This window comes from Salvia splendens, chromosome 17 (genome assembly GCF_004379255.2).
Source record: "Salvia splendens isolate huo1 chromosome 17, SspV2, whole genome shotgun sequence".
In the NCBI taxonomy this organism is placed as follows: Eukaryota; Viridiplantae; Streptophyta; class Magnoliopsida; order Lamiales; family Lamiaceae; genus Salvia; species Salvia splendens.
In genome coordinates, this window is record NC_056048.1 from 22,403,017 (window position 1) to 22,421,798 (window position 18,782).

At 37.6% G+C, this 18,782-nt stretch overlaps 1 protein-coding gene across 2 annotated transcripts; it reads right to left on the reverse strand.

The window, feature by feature from the left end:
- Positions 1 to 13,827: 13,827 nt before the first annotated feature.
- LOC121775029 (jasmonoyl--L-amino acid synthetase JAR4-like) lies at positions 13,828 to 17,829 on the reverse strand. 2 transcript variants are annotated; one of them, XM_042171979.1, is made up of 5 exons: positions 17,538 to 17,829; positions 16,609 to 16,927; positions 16,424 to 16,525; positions 15,464 to 16,257; positions 13,828 to 14,598 (listed from the first exon to the last, which is right to left on the reverse strand). In XM_042171979.1, the coding sequence occupies exons 2-5, from the start codon at positions 16,902 to 16,904 to the stop codon at positions 14,060 to 14,062; spliced, it is 1,731 nt and encodes a 576-aa protein (XP_042027913.1). In that variant the 5' UTR covers positions 16,905 to 16,927; positions 17,538 to 17,829; the 3' UTR covers positions 13,828 to 14,059. The 2 variants fall into 2 exon arrangements, with proteins under 2 accessions (XP_042027913.1, XP_042027912.1); XM_042171978.1 differs by lacking the exon at positions 17,538 to 17,829 and adding an exon at positions 17,033 to 17,205.
- Positions 17,830 to 18,782: the final 953 nt, after the last annotated feature.

Consider the following 18,782-nt stretch of genomic DNA (forward strand, 5'->3'; position numbering starts at 1 on the left):
CCGGAGAAAATCAAACCTGAAAAGTCTTTTTTTTGGTGGTAAACATACCGTGCAAAAAGAAACCCAAGACCAGTTTTCCATATTTTACTAATTGACTACATTTTTTTTGGAAATACAAATAATCTGCAAACAGAAATCGGATAATGTTGATCATTTTATTAGGATTCCAAATCATTTTAGATTTTGATTTAGGTTTATATTGGGCTAATTTAGGCCATAAAATTTCAGCGATGTAAGCCTTTTGGACCCATTGCTATTTGCAGTGGTAAATCAATAAAATAGGTGAGACTGAATTATTAGTAGGAGCACTAAATAAAAATTAACAAGATTAGGATGAACTAATATGAATTGTGAGACTGACATATTCTAAATAAAAATAAACAGGATTAAGATGAACTAATATGAATTGTGTGTGTGTGAGAGAGAGTTGATTTAGTGAAAGAGACTACCTACTTGGTACGATGGAATAGAATGGGGAAATGGAATGGCATTCCTACCTCCATTCCATTCATTTGCTTGGTAAAATTTGGATTGGTCATTCCATTCCACATGGAAATAGTCATTCCATTCATTTTTTCTTAGGAATCTTCTTATTTTAAATTTTAACAAAATTATATAAATATTATTTTATATTATATTTAAATTTAATATCATCACAATTTTTATAAGATTATCTTTAAATTGAGATAGTTATAATCATTTAAAGTTTTGAGATTTTTTTTAAAGTTAGTTATAACTAACTTTTGGTCAATTATCATTAATACTCTAATTGATATTTTTTGTGCATTGTATTTAAACTATGTGATTAATGATCTTCTACCTTGATTTAATGATCCAATCCATATCATTTAGTCTTAGTTAGCAATTTAGAGATGAGCGAGCAATATAAAGCATCCCATTATAGTAATATGTGATTATTAATTATTATATGACTAAATAAATAGGAGTAATATCCAAATGTCATTTTAAATGTATGGATTGTAAATTGGTAATCTTTTACTAAATTTAAAATCAACTAATCTTCTAACTATTTTGTTAGAACGAATATAAAAATGTTTGATCTTTGATTTTTTACTCTATTGTTTTAGAGATTTCTTATTTTGACATGCTACCAAGAAAGATAAATTAATTAATATACTAAAAAAAAATTAAATTATGGTCATGCTTATTATTTGTATAGATTTTTCAGTTTAATTTATATTATATACACAAATAAATAAGAAGAGAAAATCATACCCATAACATTTCACATAATTCTAATAAAGTGTTATTGTATAATTACTTTTTTTATTGACGCCAAAAAAATCAATAGTGCTACAAATTATGGTATTTTTGTTATATTATATGTATCTATAAGTATTATAGAAATTTCCATAAAAAGTGATTGTCTAATTGGACGCGGATTTTTCCGTTTGTCAAAGAATTATTAGTTGGAGACAACTCGACAATTAGCAATATAGTACATGATTTTGGTTTCAGCAGAGCCTTAAAGCACTCTTACCACCAACTAATTTTCGTCAAAATCATAATTTCATAAAAGAAGTAGCAGATCATCAATTATGAAAGCTAATTATTCATCAAGCATTCGTTGTTGTGAACCAGTGACTTCTGCACATGAATACTTAGGTAAAGGAGATTGCACGATTCCAATTAATGTCAAATTAAAACATAAAACAATAGAAGCTGATAGAAAAATACGAATCAAAAGTTCAACTTTGTGGAGAAATTGAAGATCTTGGTTGACGCTTTTTACCGGTGGTTGGCTGTACAGTCTTTGTAAAATGGGATGCGAACTACGGTGAATGTTACCGGCGGTGGTGGAACGACGGCATCACAAGGCAGAGAGGCGAGACAGAGTCAGTGGGCTTAGGTCATTAGCAATGGGGCGCCATGAGGCGCGCCCTATGCACCGCCACGTCATCATTTTTATCCTCCTACCCTCCCACCTGCAGTGGGGCGCCCTAAGGCGCGCCCTATATGTTTTACTATTGTTTAGTTAATTAATTTAAATGTTTTCAAATATATAATGCAAACTAAATAAAAAAACACAACGAGTAGCTAAAAACCGGCGAAGATTGCATTGATTAAACAAAAGTTACACGATTCAAGTTGGCTAATCTACGCAATTCCCAACTTTCGGCGCAACTCATCGATCAACCCCCGGAGATATTCGGCTTGGGCGGTGTCCGTACACTTCGCCAGGGCCTTGTGCGTCTGCAACAACATCTTCGCCATCGAGGCTGTTGCCAACGACTCATACGCGGCGGCCGTCGGGGTCGGGATCGGGACCGGGATCGGCGATGGGGTGGCGGTGGTCGAGGATGATGTCGCCGTCGCCTTCCTCTTGTTCTTCGCAGCCTTGACGCCTATGGGACGCCGGGAGGACATCGGTGTGCCGGAACACTCTTCCTCCGTGTACGTCTGGTTGAGGTCCACCGGACGTACTCCGCTTTCGCTGCTCGTATAACCACCAGCTTCGGTGGTCTTCGTCCTCTTTGTCGCACCGGTGTGCAGAATCCCGCCTTGGAACTTCAGCTTGTCCCTCAAGAGCGCCCAGATGGCCAAATGCTTGAAGTCGCCGTACATGGACTGGTACGACAACAAAGCTTTATCGCGAACAGGTTGACTTGCTTCTTCACCTGATCCCAGTGCTTGCGGAGCTGCTCCCGTTGGCGCTTGTACGCGCTCGGCGGCTTCGCCGCATTGTAGCGCTCAGCTATGCGCTCCCAGTACGCGAGCTGCTTCTGGTTGTTCGCGAATATCAGGTCCTCCGATATATCCACCCAACACCTCGCCAAGACGAGGGTTTCATCCTACTGGTAGTTCGTAGGGCCGGGGGCGTACTCTTTATTCTTTGCCGGAGGTGGCAACTTGGTCGCGCGGTGCCGGATTCGCTTCTTTTTGGCGGGGGCGGCGCGGCGGAAGGGTGCGGCGGGTCGGTTTGGAGACTGCTCCATGTCAGACAAACCATACGAATTCGTACTGAATTCGGGATCATACTGCGTGTTGGCGTCAAACGGCCGATATTCTTCGGGTTCTGTACCCGGTCAACGCGCATCACCACTAAACATCGGACTATTGGGACTTGAATCCATTTCGTAGTAAATGTGAGTTTTGAGAGTGGAATCATGAAATGAAATGTTACAAATGAAGGTGGGGTAGGGGGTATTAATACAAAATTTTCGAATTTAACATTTTAAAAAAAATAAAAAACGCGTGCCATCGTCCGCGCCCACAAAGGTGCCTGATGCCGCGGACGATGGCGCGGACGATAGGCAATCGTCCGCGCTTCTTCCGCGCCCGAAGCATAGGGCGTGGGCGTAGGGCGTGCCCGAAGGCGCCCACCCACAATGGAGGCATCGGGCGCACCCGAGGACGATAACACGCCTCGGGCGTGCCATCGGGCGCCCTATTGTGGGTGCCCTTTGGGTTAGGTGAAGGGAGATAGAAGCGATGTGTTTAGTTTTATTCTCAATGTTATTTAATGTATTGCAAGTTTTTCTATCAGTATTTCACTTTGTAATTAAAGACACTCATTTCAATATATTCTTAATTTAGTACGCTTTTTTATGCATCTCGGATTTTGACACCCATTTCAATTGCGTCCTTATATTTGCGTCTCTATAGATTAATTTGCTTGTAGTGCGAGATATACATATCACGGAAGTGGTAAGAGCATCTCCAATAATCACGGACGTCAAATAGCCATCAAATAGTCTTCACACTGCCACATCATCAGCACTACAATTCTCCCGCCACATCAGTTTGCCACATCAACTGGACATCAAATAGCCCTCACATAGCCTTCACACTACCTATCCACATCACTAATAACAATTATATAATTTAATTTACACTTGTATCAACATACGGAATTTAATTTACGAGACAAATACGGGAAATTCGAATAATACTATTAAAATTTAGAAAGTACATTAATTTTTAAAAAAAGTACAATAATTTAAAAAAAGTACAAAAATTAAAAAGTACAATTAAAAAAGTACAATATTTCTATATGGAAACATAAAACATTCAAGGATGTCTCTATAAAAGAGAGACAACCTAGAATGATTTTTGTCCCACACATAAAACATTCAAGGATGTCTCTATAAAAGAGATACAACCTAGAATGATTTTTGTCCCACATTGAATGTGGAACATAAAACATTCAAGGATATCTCTATAAAAGAGAGACAACCTAGAATGATTTTTGTCCCACATCGAATGTGGAACATAAAACATTCAAGGATGTCTCTATAAAAGAGAGACAACCGAGAATGATTTTTGTCCCACATCGAATGTGCAACATAAAACATTCAAGGATATCTCTATAAAAGAGAGAAAACCTAGAATGATTTTTTCCCACATCGAATGTGGAACATAAAACATTCAAGGATGTCTCTATAAAAGAGAGACAACCTAGAATGATTTTTGTCCCACATCGAATGTGAAACATAAAACATTCAAGGATGTCTCTATAAAAGAGAGACTACCTAGAGTGGTTTTTGTCCAACATCGAATGTGGAACATAAAACATTCAAGGATGTCTCTATAAAAGAGAGACAACCTAGAATGGTTTCATAATTCACAAGCCCATTAAATATATATGGGTTATTACGAATTTATTGTATAAATTTATTTGTAAAAATTGTTTTTAAATATTAAAAACAATTTTCATAAATAAATAGTATTTTTTTAAAAAAAATTTAAATTCGAATTTTTAAAATTCGAATTAAAAAAAAATTAAAAATTTGACGCCGGTTTGGCGCCGATCCGGGACGCACAATGACGCCCGTGAGGATCGGCGTCGGAACCGGCGTCAGCGCGGGAATCGGCATGGCGACGCCGATTTTGACACCAATTTCGCCCACGCCGGTTCCAATGGTTCGGCGTCAAACCGGCGTGGGCGAAAAATCGGCGTCGCGGTGGTGACGCCGGTTATTGGAGATGCTCTAATGGTGAGTGTTATAACTCAGTACTTAATTATTAATTAAATAATAGCTATTAGATATTCAAATTAAGGGCATAAATCATTAGTTCAAATCAAAGGCCTAAATCATTAGTGTCGAAATGTCAATACGATCAAGATATTAGGTACACCAAATTAGTTGTAACTAACTTTTGAAAAATATCTCATAACTTTAAAACGCATATAACTTTCTCGATTTAAATTATTTTTTCGCACAACATATATCAAATTAAAGATAATTTCATAAGGATTCTAACGAGATCTCACTTGCATATGTTCCGATGTCAAAATTTGAAAAATTTTTCAAAATTTGAAATTTTTTTCGTACAACAACAAATGTCAACATAGTATATGAAATTTGTCAATATAATACATGTAGAATGTCAATATAAACAATGGGTTAACATTCTCAAAGCATTGTGTTGACATTCTCAAAGCATTGTGTTGATATTTTCGAAACACTATATTGACATTTTTATCCAAAACTCTAATTTGGTAGTTTTTTTTATCTTTTTCGATTTAATTAATAAAAACAAAAATTACACGTGCCAAATTTTAGACCACAAGATTTCTAAAATCCTATGGTCTTAAATTAGTTGTAGTTAGCAATAAAATGATGAGTTAACAATTGATCACTCCCCTCACCTCACGAAAAGATACTTCCACATATATATTTAGCATTTCAAGATTGTAGTAAAAATTTTTGAAATTTTTTAATTTACTAAATTAAAGATTTGTTGTTGGAAAATTCTAATGGATTTTAAAATGATATAAAAAATGTGTAATGGAAAGACATTGTTATGATTTACCAAAGAAAGAACGATTGAAGACAATTATTAATGTAGGATTTCAGCTAATATATTTATTATAGTCTTTGCCTAAATAAATATAGGCATAAATCTGGTAAACTCGTATAAGCAACACTGAAGTTTTTATGTGATGATTCAATTATAATATTATACTTAAAACATAACATCTATAAAAAAGGTTGAAATGAAAAATTAAAAAAGTCATAAAAATCTTCATAAATTGAGCATAATTCAGTTAAACGATACTTCATACTTTAATGATGTGTGATCAAAATACAAACTCCTATCTATAATACAAACTACAAACTTTAATCCTACACACTCCTTGTAAGTAATCAACGGTTAGCAATGAGATTCATATCTCAATGTCAACGACTAATACAAATTCTGTCACTGTGGGAATGTCAACGCCTAATACAAATTCTGTCACTGTGGGAATGTCAACGTCAACGCCTAATACAAATTCTGTCACTGTGGGAATGTCAACGCCTAATACAAATTCTGTCACTGGAGGGAATGTCAATGTCAATGCCTAATAAATTTTCTGTCACTGGGAGAATGTCAACAATGTCAACTCCTAAAGTTTGTATAGTTTGTATTATAGAGGGTTTGTAGATTATCATGATCCATATTTTAATATTTTAAACTTGAAAATATTTTTCGTTTAAAACAAATGTATACTTGCTTAAGAAATGTGACTAAAGACACAAGCCCGCACCCTGATGATGATGATGATCAAAATAAAAACCTTTATTAATCACATATTAATCTTCCCAAAGAAGACAATTGTAAAATTTGTGGGCAAAATAAAAACCTTTATTGTTCACACACTGTAAATGGATCTCCCATAAGCCCCCTGATGATGATCGTGCAAAGGATCATTATATCCATGAGAAATGCAATATGAAGAAAGATCTTAACTTTGGTGCAAAGGATCATTATATTTATTAAATTTGAGTTTGATTCAATTAAATTTATTTACTTTGACATTGGTGTTTTTAGTTATAAGCTGTTATATTTCTTCTTAAAGGTGGATTACTAAACAATACCACAAAGTGTCAAACTAAAATAAAACATCAAACAAATTTCAAACTTAGCGAGCTGATAATTTTCAGTTGAGTGAGGTTGAATTATTTATAAAAAATAAAGAGGAGTGAGGTTGTTGAGTGAGCTAGCGAGCTGATAATTTTCAGTTGAATTATTTATGGAATTTTACTTGTATTATAGTACTTCCCTTATCCCATTAAAAATGAAACATTTCCTAAAATGGAAACAACATCATCTTTACTTTTTTTTTCTCTCTTTCTTTACCCTCTCTTCAATAAATCATAGACAACTCTACATAATCTTTTTTTTCCTTCTGAACCGAACCAAACCGAATTTCAAGATTTCGATTTATTCGGTTTTCGATTTTTTCTCTCCCTAGTGGGTATTTATAAAAAATAAAGAGAAGTGAGGTTGTCGAGTGAGCTAGCAAGCTGATAATTTTCAGATGAATTATTTATGGAATTTTACTTGTATTATAATACTCCACTTATCTCATTAAAAATAAAATGTTTCCTAAAATGGAAACAACATCATCTTTACTTTTTTTTCCCTCTATTTCTTTATCCTCTATTCAATAACTCACAGACAACTCTACATAAGAAAATTTGATCAAGTGGTCCAAATATTTCCCTTCAAAGAAATTGTACTCCTTCCGTCTGCGAATAGGACTTCCATTTCTTTCCAGCACGAGTTTTAAAAAATGTTAAAAAAAGTGGGTGGAAGAAAGCTAGTGGAATATAAGTCCTAATTATATATATTAATTTTAAATGAGTATGTGAGTGGATTGAGTTAGTGGATGTGGAGCCTCTTTGCCATTTATAATAATTATGAATCAGGACTCCTATTTACGGACGGACAAAAATGGAAAAATGAGACTTCTATTAGTAGACCGAGGGAATAATGAATAAAGGACGACGAAAGCGAGCACTAGCATACCTCTTGTTCTATAAAATGTGTTGTTAGTCTCTTATTGGTAGAGCATTAAACTCTTAGCCGACTAGCATATAGGGTTTGCTTAGCTTTCTAGCTTCTTCGATAAACTTATATGACTGTAAAATAGGAACTTAGAGCATCCACAATGGCGCCCATCTCGGCAGACGTCCGGCCGGCGTGCCGGAGTTCGGCACGGGACGTCTGCCATTGCGCAGCGGTGACGCGGGTACGAACGTCCGCTCCGGACACCAGAGTTCCGCGGACGTCCCGATTATTTTATATATTTTTTTTGAAAATTCTATAAATACAGCTCGTTGAACTTCATTTCATTCGCACCACTTGTATTAACGAGTATCTCTCTCTCTCTACGTTTCTTTTATATATCCAGAATGGCTGGTAGTGGTAGTGGTAGTGGCTTTGGTGCGGGCGGTAGCGGTGCGGGTGGTAGTGGTGGGGGTATGATGACATAATGAGGCGAATTCATGCACGTGTGCGGGAGGCAGCGGAGAGGGAGATATAGGCGGCCTTGGCGCCGGCGGTACCTCGAACCATCCATCGTCGATCTATAGTACTCCGGGACCACCTCGCTGCACACCGTCGGTTGTACGAGGATTACTTTGCTCCGGAGCCACGATTTGGGGAGAACATGTTCCGGCGACGTTTTAGGATGCATCGTTCGCTCTTTCTGCGTATCGTGGGAGCTTTAGAGCGTCGATACGGGAATTTCAGGGTGCGGGAGGATGCGGCTGGTAAACCCGGCCACACTTCGATTCAGAAGTGCACTGCCGCAATCAGGCAGCTGGCATACGGAGGTGCGGCTGACATGTTCGATGAGTACCTCCACATCGGCGAGACAACTGCCCGCGATTGCCTAAAGTATTTTTGTCAGGGCGTTAGGGAGATATTCGGGGATAGGTATCTTCGGAAGCCTACCCCGGAAGATTGTCAGGCTCTGCTGGATATGCACGGGACTCAGCACGGTTTTCCGGGGATGCTAGAGAGCATAGATTGTATGCATTGGGAGTGGAAGAACTGCCCCGCTGCCTGGAAAGGGGTGTACACTACGGGTTTCAAGGGCAAGAATCCCACGATGATCCTTGAAGCGTAGCTGACTACCGACTGTGGATTTGACATGCCTATTTTGGAGTAGCCGGGTTGAACAACGACATCAACGTCCTCCAGTCGTCGCCCCTTTTCAACGACCAGTGCATGGGCGTCGGTCCGGCCGTCAATTTCGTCGTCAACGGCAACCAGCACAACATGGGCTATTATTTGGCTGATGGGATATACCCTATGTGGCCCGTCTTTGTGAAGACGATCAGATGCCCAACAGAAGAAAAGAAGGTATATTTTGTGGGTCGTCAGGAGGCAGCGCGCAAGGATGTGGAGCGGACATTTGGTGTGCTTCAGGCTCGATGGGCGACAGTGAAGGGTCCATCACGGCTGTGGTATGCTGACAGCATCACCTATTATCATGCATAACATGATTGTCGAAGATGAATGTCCAGCACTGATGGATTAGGCCAATGATGATGCTGATGCTGCGGGTCGAAGCCACGGCGTGGCCACCGGCAATGTACATATGGGGATACCCCATGACGAGGTCGAGCGAGTCCGTGCATTTTCCGACATGCGCCAAAAGCAAGCCCATATTCGGCTCCAGAACGATATAATTGAAGAAGTATGACAGCGGAGGGGTCGTCGTTGATGGAATTTGTATTTATTGAAGTGTACTTTTTTTTTGTTTTTTTGGTTGAAATGTACCTTTCTTTTTTATTTAATGAAAATTTTATTCCGTAATCGTGGCGAAATTTTTATTCCGTAAATTGTTTAATTTGGTGAATTTGTGAATTTTTATTATTGTGGGAAGTCCGTCGGGATGTCCTTGGGGATGTCCGCCATTGTGCAGTGGGAAGTCCTTATGACGTGGCAGGAAGTGTTTTTGGGATGACCGCGGGGATGTCCGCCGGGATATCCGCACCCCTGCGGATGCTCTTATATTACTTGTTTAAAAAGTAGGAACTTTGGATATAGCACCAGTTTTAATTTGTTTTGGTGAAAGTTTGCTTGATATTATAAATGAATTACTCACCTCTTAAAAGGCCTTATAAGCAGTGGAGGACACAGAAAATATAGTTAGGAGGGGCTTCATTGTAAACTTCGTTCGTCCCATGGTAATTGAGTCGCGTTTCTTTATAAATCGTCTTAAGATAGTTGAGTCATTTCTTATATTGACAAAAAATTTATTCTCTCTCCGCTTAATCTCTAAGCATTCATTTTGCAATTTCCGTTAAAAAAATGCTCCAACTAAGATGAAATTATAAAGTCAATATCATAAATTTCATAAAATTTAAGCAAAAATTTTATTCTCTCTCATTTTTATTTTTCATATTTTCATTATCAATTTCGCATAATTAAATCAAAGAACTATTTAAAAACTAAATTTAGAATGATTAAATTAACCAAGGAAATTAAATAAAAGAGAAAAACTGAACTTATAGATTAAAGCTACAAAATATTCTCGTGAATTATGTGGGAAATTGTAATAATATATTGTAGATTAAAATTTAGAAAAAAAGAGTAGGAACTCTACTATTATATTCGGAATCGATTGATTGATTAATCATTTATTAAAAACTAAATAATCTATTTGGAATTTAATGTACATTTCCTAAACGGCATATTCACTTTTATTTTAATTGAACGCTCTTCCCATCGCAAAGAATACTCCCTACATTCCATAGTAGTAGAGATATTTCTTTGTGGCACGGAGATTAAGAAAAAAGTAGAGAAAAATAAAGTAAGAGAGAGGGAAAGTAAATTAGAAAAAATGTATTGACTTTTACTTAAAAAAAGGGAAATGACTCCACTACTATTGAACGTACAAAAATGACAAAATGATTCCACTACTATGTAACAGAGGGAGTATTATTATAATACTCCCTCCGTCCCCAAAGAATATGCACTTTAAGTTTGACACGAATTTTAATGCAAAATTGGTAAAGTAAGAGAGATGTATAGAGAAAAAGTAATTAATGTATTGTTAGTGGGAATGGGTCACACCTCATTAGAGAGAAAAGAATTTCTAAAATTAGAAAATGAATATTCTTGTGGGACGGAGTAAAAAGAAAAGAGTGCACATTCTTATGAGATAGATAGAGTAATATAGTAGTAATAAATATATTTGACTTTAATAAGGTAGTCTTCTTCCTCACGAATACGAGCAACAACCATTTTATTCCCTTTTGCCTGTGTAATTTTTTTCCTAGATCAAGTTCAGCCCTTCCTGTCATCCAATTTTCAGAGATTTATTCTTCAAACTGCGTTGATTTAGGAAGGGCTGGTGAGAGTGATAAAAAATTTTAAAAATTTTTGAAGTAGGAAAATTCACAAAAATGACTTCTTGGGAGGAGCTTAAGCGTTAAGCCCCTCATCCTCTTTTGCTGTGCCCGCCAATGATTATAAGAGGAAAGATTATCCATACTTATATAGATGAGCTAGGATCATCACTTAGACGACGTGAGACAAGATTTAAGAGTTTTAACATGGCCCCTGACGTATGGGCCGGAATGACACATTAGACTTTCATCACGTCATCACGTGGGTATGCAAGAGAAGTATCATCGATTGAGCCCGCTCTAATACCATATTAGAAATGGGTAACACTTTTAAGGGGTGAGTGATCAATTTCTAATAACAGATAACTCCGCAATTGTTAGATCTGGTTGTTCGCGACTTGTTTCGATCTCTTTTTTTTCTTCGACAAAGTTTCAACTTTCAATATCATATTTTATTTCTTAAGTACAAGTCATGTGTTAAGTATGATGAACAATTAATGAAATCACCACAATGTGAATATTATATTGAATCAAGCAACTAAATTGATAAGTAAACTACTTCTGTCAAACAAGCAAGCCTGATAAGAACGGTTGGCCAAATCGGGCAGGCCTTCATTTTTTGAACAGACTTTTAATGTTTTTTGCGAATAAACAATTGGACAAGCTAGATTAGCTTGGTTTCTCTCGAACTACATTTAATGACCCAGTTCATCATTGAAGAGCCTAGACCTATCAATATATATTAGCTTTTTTGTTAAACGAAAATTAAAGCAATTTTGTATTTTCGGAGTTACATGACACAAAGATAACGAATTTGCATTTCGAGTACATAAATTAATTGTTCTTATTTCATTCGATTTAAATGAACTAGTATTAACAACCGTGTTATGCAAATGAAATAAAAGTTTCAAATTATAAATACAAAATAAATAAATATATAAAACATTAAATCATGTATGGCTATATCTTTCACCCAACTATTACATTAGTACGCACAAAAATATGGTCATTTTCATTTATGGAAAGTTATCCAAATTTATTACTCATATACACCAAGTTATTTATAACTTATACCACCATTAAAACATTACTTCAACTACTCTTCCCCCCTCTCATACTTTACAAATTTTATCTTAATTTCCATAGCATATTATATGCATGTATTTTTATTGAACGAAGAGAGTAATGTACATAAATATAATAGTTTAAGAAGTATAAAAGAGAAATAGGAATCAAAGTTATAAAGAACAAAATCTTATCTTATAAAAGAAATCAAAATCAAATAAATTGTACCTTTTCATATTACCTTTAGTATCCACAATCTTATCTCATGACGCAAATTATTTTGTCACAATCTCATCCTATGAATATCATCACCCAAACACTATCATTTTACTTAATTAATATTTTAACATTTATTGAATATATGTACTATGCAAGTTTAGAGAATTTGTTTTTCTTTCATCCAAAATAAAATTATAATAAAATTTTATATAGTTATACTAACTTAATAATAACTTATAAAAAAACTAAATGTCTCAATAAAAAAATACTTAAATCGCAACAAATATTATAATAGTAAGTACCAAATGGATCTTTAACACTATAAGTTTTAATGACTTAGCATAACTTATGATGTATGGCCAAAGACTAAATAATAAAGAAATAAAAACAACTTCATCTCTTCATTTTCCCTTCAAAAAAGGTATCATTGTCTTTTGACTAAACTGACACTTTAAATTATGATAGATAAACTATTAAAGCCTAAAGTATGCTATTTGAAATATGGAATACATGGATAAGAAAATATTCCACGGACGAAAATTTAAACCTATTTATTGAGTAAGGGAATACAAACTACCGAGTATCCGAGTTTGGAATATGTGTTAGTCTGGGGTACATGAGATAGAAATTTGCCAGACGAAACTTACGCGGGATAATAAGGAGGAAATTATACGGAATAAACTGAACAAAAAGGAACTATAAACAGAAAGGTAATCATAGTCGAGGAGTCATCTTTCCGCAAGATGAGATATGCCCTGGTAGTGCTCTTGGATTAGCGTGTCATCCCCAAAGATAAAACGACTTCGTCTAGTTCGTTGCAGCACCGCAGACAGAACAAGTTCTGACAACCTATATGATGGCGATGACAGAGCTTCGATAGAAAGACAATATAGAGAGGGTGAGAGCTTATGCTATGCCAAATGCTTGAGTGTGTTGTGTGTTGGAATTCATGTGATGCATGCTATTTATAGGCCGAGTCCACTGCAGGAGGTTGCTGGAGTCAACACAGACATAATGTCTATTATCATGCCATTGACTGAAATCGTCGAGGGTTACTAGACGTTGCACTAGCCGTTGTGGTAGGTGAAGAGCTCGATGCATCTGGACACGCTATGCGTCAGGGTCCATCGTAGACCTTTTAACACATGCTATGCGTCAAGATCAGTCGTGGACAAGCCACACGTCGGGGTCCATCGTGAACACGCCGCATGTCGAGGTCCATCGAGAACACGCAATGCATCAGGGTTCATCGTGGACCTGGCTGTGTGTCTGCCACAACATATTCCGATCACGACATAGACAACATGGACCTTGGTATGTTTGAGGTGGTCCAAAAATATTAGGTGGGGCCAATGACCAGCCCAAAAGACCAAGATCCAAGTCCAGGGCTCGCGGTCTCGGCGAGGCGACGGCGCGTACGTGTGGGCTCTACATGTAACAAATCATCTTACTAAATGGAGTACCTCTTTAATAAACTTCCAATTTCCAATGTGGGATTTGGTTAATTTATCCATTGGGATAACAGAGTGCGTCTTACCAACCAAGTTACTACGAGCTAGGACTACAACAGTTGATATCATACAATTAAACTTGTAAGTGTTCTTATTAGTACATTCCCTACAACAATAAAATTTATGCTACACAAACGAACCAAAACAACAATCCTGCCCCCCAACAAACTAATACGCAGTGCTGAAGTAGCTCCTGCTGGCATTCACAGACAGGATCTGCAGCACCGTGTTGTTCGTGGGCCCCACGCACCGCGGCGTTTTGAACTGGCTGGCAGCAGCCCCGAGCCCGACGTAGTGGTCCAGTATCTTGTGAAAAGTCCCCTTCCTCACGATCCGGAGCTCCAGCGCCCCGATGGTGCGGACCTTGCGCGAGCTCAGGTACCCTGCATCCACGAACGATCTGTCGAGGCAGTTGCAGCATTCCTGGAGGAGCTCGTCCTCTGGGTCCCCGCTGATCTCCCAAAAGACCACGTAGTGGCCGGGCTCCATCGTCAGATCCACTCGGCTGGTGAAATCCACGACCTCAAGCTTCTCCCCCACCAGCAGCTGGGCCGCTGCTTCCACCGCGAGCTGCAGATCCTTCTCTGTATTCTTGTCGATGTTGATCGTGAGCAGGAGATTCCTCCTGCAGATGAACTGGAGCTCCGGAGTCGAGTTGTGGAAGCCTTTAACCTTCACCACGTCACCTAGCCTATAACGGTACAGCCCTGCAACGACACACGAGTGTCAGAATGACGAATTTAATAATCTCATCTCAAACGATCATCACAGCAGCCAGTCAGTGATTCAGTCCCATGTCAAATGCAACGAACACAACTGAATCGAATGAAGAGAGGATTCTCGTGCGATCATCCATCGCAAAAAGGCCGACGCGTAGTTCCTATCTCGGTCAGCTAGCCAGAAAACAATTGTATAAGTGAAACAACGCTTCAAGACATCAACTGTAGCAACCATCGAGGCAGGAACACGTTCAGGCATCGACTAGATACACTAAACGACTATGCATCACAACATTTTTTTTCTCTATTAGTAGTTCAACAAGATGAACATTGTTTAACTACAACATAGCTACATTTTAATTTAAACACAATAAAAGCGGTGAGAAACTGAAGCCGAAAACTTGGTTTGAAGAAATAGCTTAAATATGTTTATATTGTCAGAAAACAAATATAGTCAACAGATGGAAATGCAAAATTAGCATCATTTATGAAATAAGTACTGTTTCTGAGGCCTAACTCATCCAGCTGGTTATATCACGTGACACAAAATAATATCTGAATCAAATTAATTCAATGATTTCAGAGTAGAGGAAACAGCTAAACCTGCAGAAACTTATAAATACAATGTCCAAATTTCCAACAACCACATGCCAAAGCATTGAAGCCAGTTTTTTCAATTTCAAAATTACCAATTTTGTATGAATCTTGCACTGTAGTATCAAGAGGAGTCAAAGAGCTTTAATTAGTGGCTAAGTATTAGCAAACATACACATAATACGACGATATCAGACGAGAAGCAAGCACGGTTTCAAGAATTGAATTGCATAATTAATTTGAATGAATGTTTGTGTACCTGCAAAATTGGTGACTAAGATCTCATACTCCTCGTCTATCTTGACATCGGTGAGCCCTACGGGCTTCGCCTCTTGCCCTTGGCTGTTTAGATCCTCTCTCAAAGGGATAAACTCGAAGTAGCCAATATTAGGAGGCACGGAAAATGTGGCCACCTCTGGAGTGAGCTTGGGGTTGACGTTTGCACCGATCCATCCCTCGGAGGATCCGTAATCTGCGCTCAACAAAGGTAGCTCACCAGCATAATGCCTCAATTTTTTCAGATACGGCTCCATGGATCCGGTCATGATCCCGTATATGTACTTGGTGCTAGGAAATAGCTCTTGGATTAGGCCGTACCAATTGCTTAGCCCCGAGATCTTGCTGTAAATGGTATCCGCTAGATCAGGATCTGGCTCGAGCAGCTTTGCCATGGCTGCTCGGATTGGTGGGACAGTAATCCGGCTGCTCAAGGTCCCTTCGTGGATATCAGTGACGAGTTCTTCCCAGACTTGTTCAAAGGTCCGGAAAGCGTGGACTATGCTGTGCGCGAACGAGGACGAGACCACCTGGACCTCGTCTCTGAAAATCAGTCCACATAGAAGATGACAGTACAACGACTGGTGGAAATCTGGTCCGAATATGACTTCATCCGGGCTGCAGCATGGCGTCTGCATCGTCCTCATCATTTTCTTGAACTGTGCATTTCGGTACACGTTGGTCGTGGCAGTTCCAGCAGCTAGCCCGCCTTTCGTCTTGAATTGCTTGCTGCCATAGATGAACTGCAACGCCTTCCCGTTCCCAATCGGATACTCCCTAAAAAACCAAATCGTTCCACACTATAAAACACTAATCATCTCAATACACTTCTCACAAACAACACAACTACAACAGCATTACTATAATCATGACCTTCATCAATGCAAGGGAAGGATGATTAACCATAACTATATAAAAACAAACTACACCATTAGATTGTTACCTATTCCTATATGCAAACGACGTCTTGCATATCTGCATCGTGCTCTCCATCAATTCGTCGTTGAAAGGCACAAGCTTAGGCTTCCCTTGAGTGGTACCAGAACTGCAACAACATCATTTGCAAGCCAATTCAAAACCATTTTCTTTCAAGAATTAACTATAAAATACAGTTTATGAAGGCTCCACCTCAAGGAGATGGTGGTGATTGGCTTTCCGGTGAGGCAGCAGGGGCTGTTTCCATCCGCGATTCGCTGAATGTAAGGCTCCAAGTCACTGTGGGAGACAATGGGAACACAATCCTTGAAGCTATGAGAATCAGTTCTCCCATTGAGACCCCATCTCTGCAAATACTCTGTTCCACCATTTTCATCCAAGATTTTCCGCAGAGTTTCCCTCTGAACCCTCCCTGCGTCTCTCGACAACGACTCGAATTCCTCAATCACTGCCTCTGGATCAAATCTGTCCTCCATTTTCTCCAGCATCTTCACCAATTCAATCAACAAAGCTGCAATTTTTCATAACAAAATTATGATATTGAACAAGAACAAAGCTAAGTAAGAAGTGGTGATTCTGAAAAGAGCAAGCTATACATTAATAAGCCTAAATCTACCTATAGATTAAATTCAGAAACAAATGGTCAATCATTGAAGTGCAAGAAATATATAGCTTTATTAGGCGAAAAGGTGTTCAAATTAGACGCAAGTCAACTGAAAGAGGAAAAAGAAAAACATAAGAAATTAAAGTGTAGCATAAAAGCAAGATCCGTATTTCTCTTTTGGAGAGGATAAATGATAGCTAGCACAATTATATATGGTAAAATAATAACAAAACTGACAGATTATTATTTCCAGATAAAGAAAATTCAGATTCAAAATCTAGGAGGGCTTCTAAGTCACATCTAAATTTAATGCATGAAAATAAAAGTCAAAGAAAAACCGAAACTTGAGATGAAAAACACTTGAAAAAAATCCCATTTTTCCTCCATCAAAAGTCGAACAAAGCAAACTTCAAGAAAGTGACTTTCATCAAGAAAAAAAGAGAAATTCATCATTTTATTTGTATCCACCAAAGAAATAGAAAAAAAAACAGTATCACGGCAGAGAAGCAAAACCCACCTAGAAAAGCGAAATCCCACCGACCAAATATTGAGAAGGAAGCATAGATCAGAGAGAGAGACAGAGAGAGAGAGAGATGAAGCAGAAGCAGAAGCAGAAGCAGGAAGCAGGGGGAAGCGGGTGTATCGATGTAATAACGGTTTAGATGGAAGTGGTGGTCACTGGTCACACTAATTAAGAGAGTGTCAGTGCGATAGAGAGTGGGAGAGAGAGAGTGGGTTTTTATAGAGGAAAAGATTGGATTTTTATGAAGGAATTCGGCCAATGACAGAATGAGACAACAGGAATTGGAGAAAATATGGGTGTCGATCTAATGGAAGATACTTTTTCATTGCCGAGTGGGAGAGAGAGGGGAATGGATCCCCTGCTGTGCTCCCACCACAGCAGGGAGTGCTGTGCTCTCACAGCCCAATTAAAAAAGCAAAATTTAATTAATATTTTAATATTTTATTTTATTAATAAAATATTGTGCTGTGAGAGCACAGCACTCCCTGCTGTGGTGGGAGCACAGCAGGGGATCCATTCCCGAGAGAGAGACACTGCTGCCATCTCAGATTCATAACTCACTTATAAAAATAAACCTATTTTGATCTATCCAATATAACTTTTTCTTTATATACTACTCCGTCCTAATAAATATGCAACATTTAATTTCCGACACAGAATTTTATACAGTGTTATTTTATAAGTTCATAAAAAGATATTAAAGTAAAAGAGAAAAAAAAAGTTGAATTAATGTTCTTTCCATTTAGGAAACGTTTCATTTTTATTGAGACTACCCAAAAAGGAAAACGTTTCATTTCTAGTTGGACATATGGAGTATTTTTTACTGCTACTCCTAGTAGTACTATATAAATTTGTGTGATTATGCTATTTTTATGAGATGGAATGACTATTAATTTTTTATCATAATTTAAGTGGAGAAGCTCTCTACTTCACTAGTCTTTAAATTTGTATTTAAAAATCTTTCAATTTAAGTAATAGTACTATTAATTATTCGATTGTCAAAATCATTCAATTGGAGTCTATTTACACTTTTTCTATATTCCACAAGCCCACCATTGAGTTCATGATATGTTTGCAATTATAATATTTTAGTTTTTTTTTTTATCAAAGTTGGTTCAATTATACTACTATTATTTTCACGTGTTGTAATTACATCAAAGGTCCATAACTAATAGTAGTACTGAGATATACACCAGTAAAAGTAGTGTGATTAACCATTAGTATAATCGTTTAACACAA

Bases quoted from the DNA above. Each gene is read 5' to 3' on its own strand.
- LOC121775029 (XM_042171979.1), bottom strand. From the start codon at position 16,904: ATGCTGGAGAAAATGGAGGACAGATTTGATCCAGAGGCAGTGATTGAG. The intron at 16,526-16,608 runs GTGGAGCCTTCA...ATGTTGTTGCAG, and splicing joins ATCACCACCATCTCCTTGAG to TTCTGGTACCACTCAAGGGA. The intron at 16,258-16,423 runs GTAACAATCTAA...TTGGTTTTTTAG, and splicing joins TCGTTTGCATATAGGAATAG to GGAGTATCCGATTGGGAACG.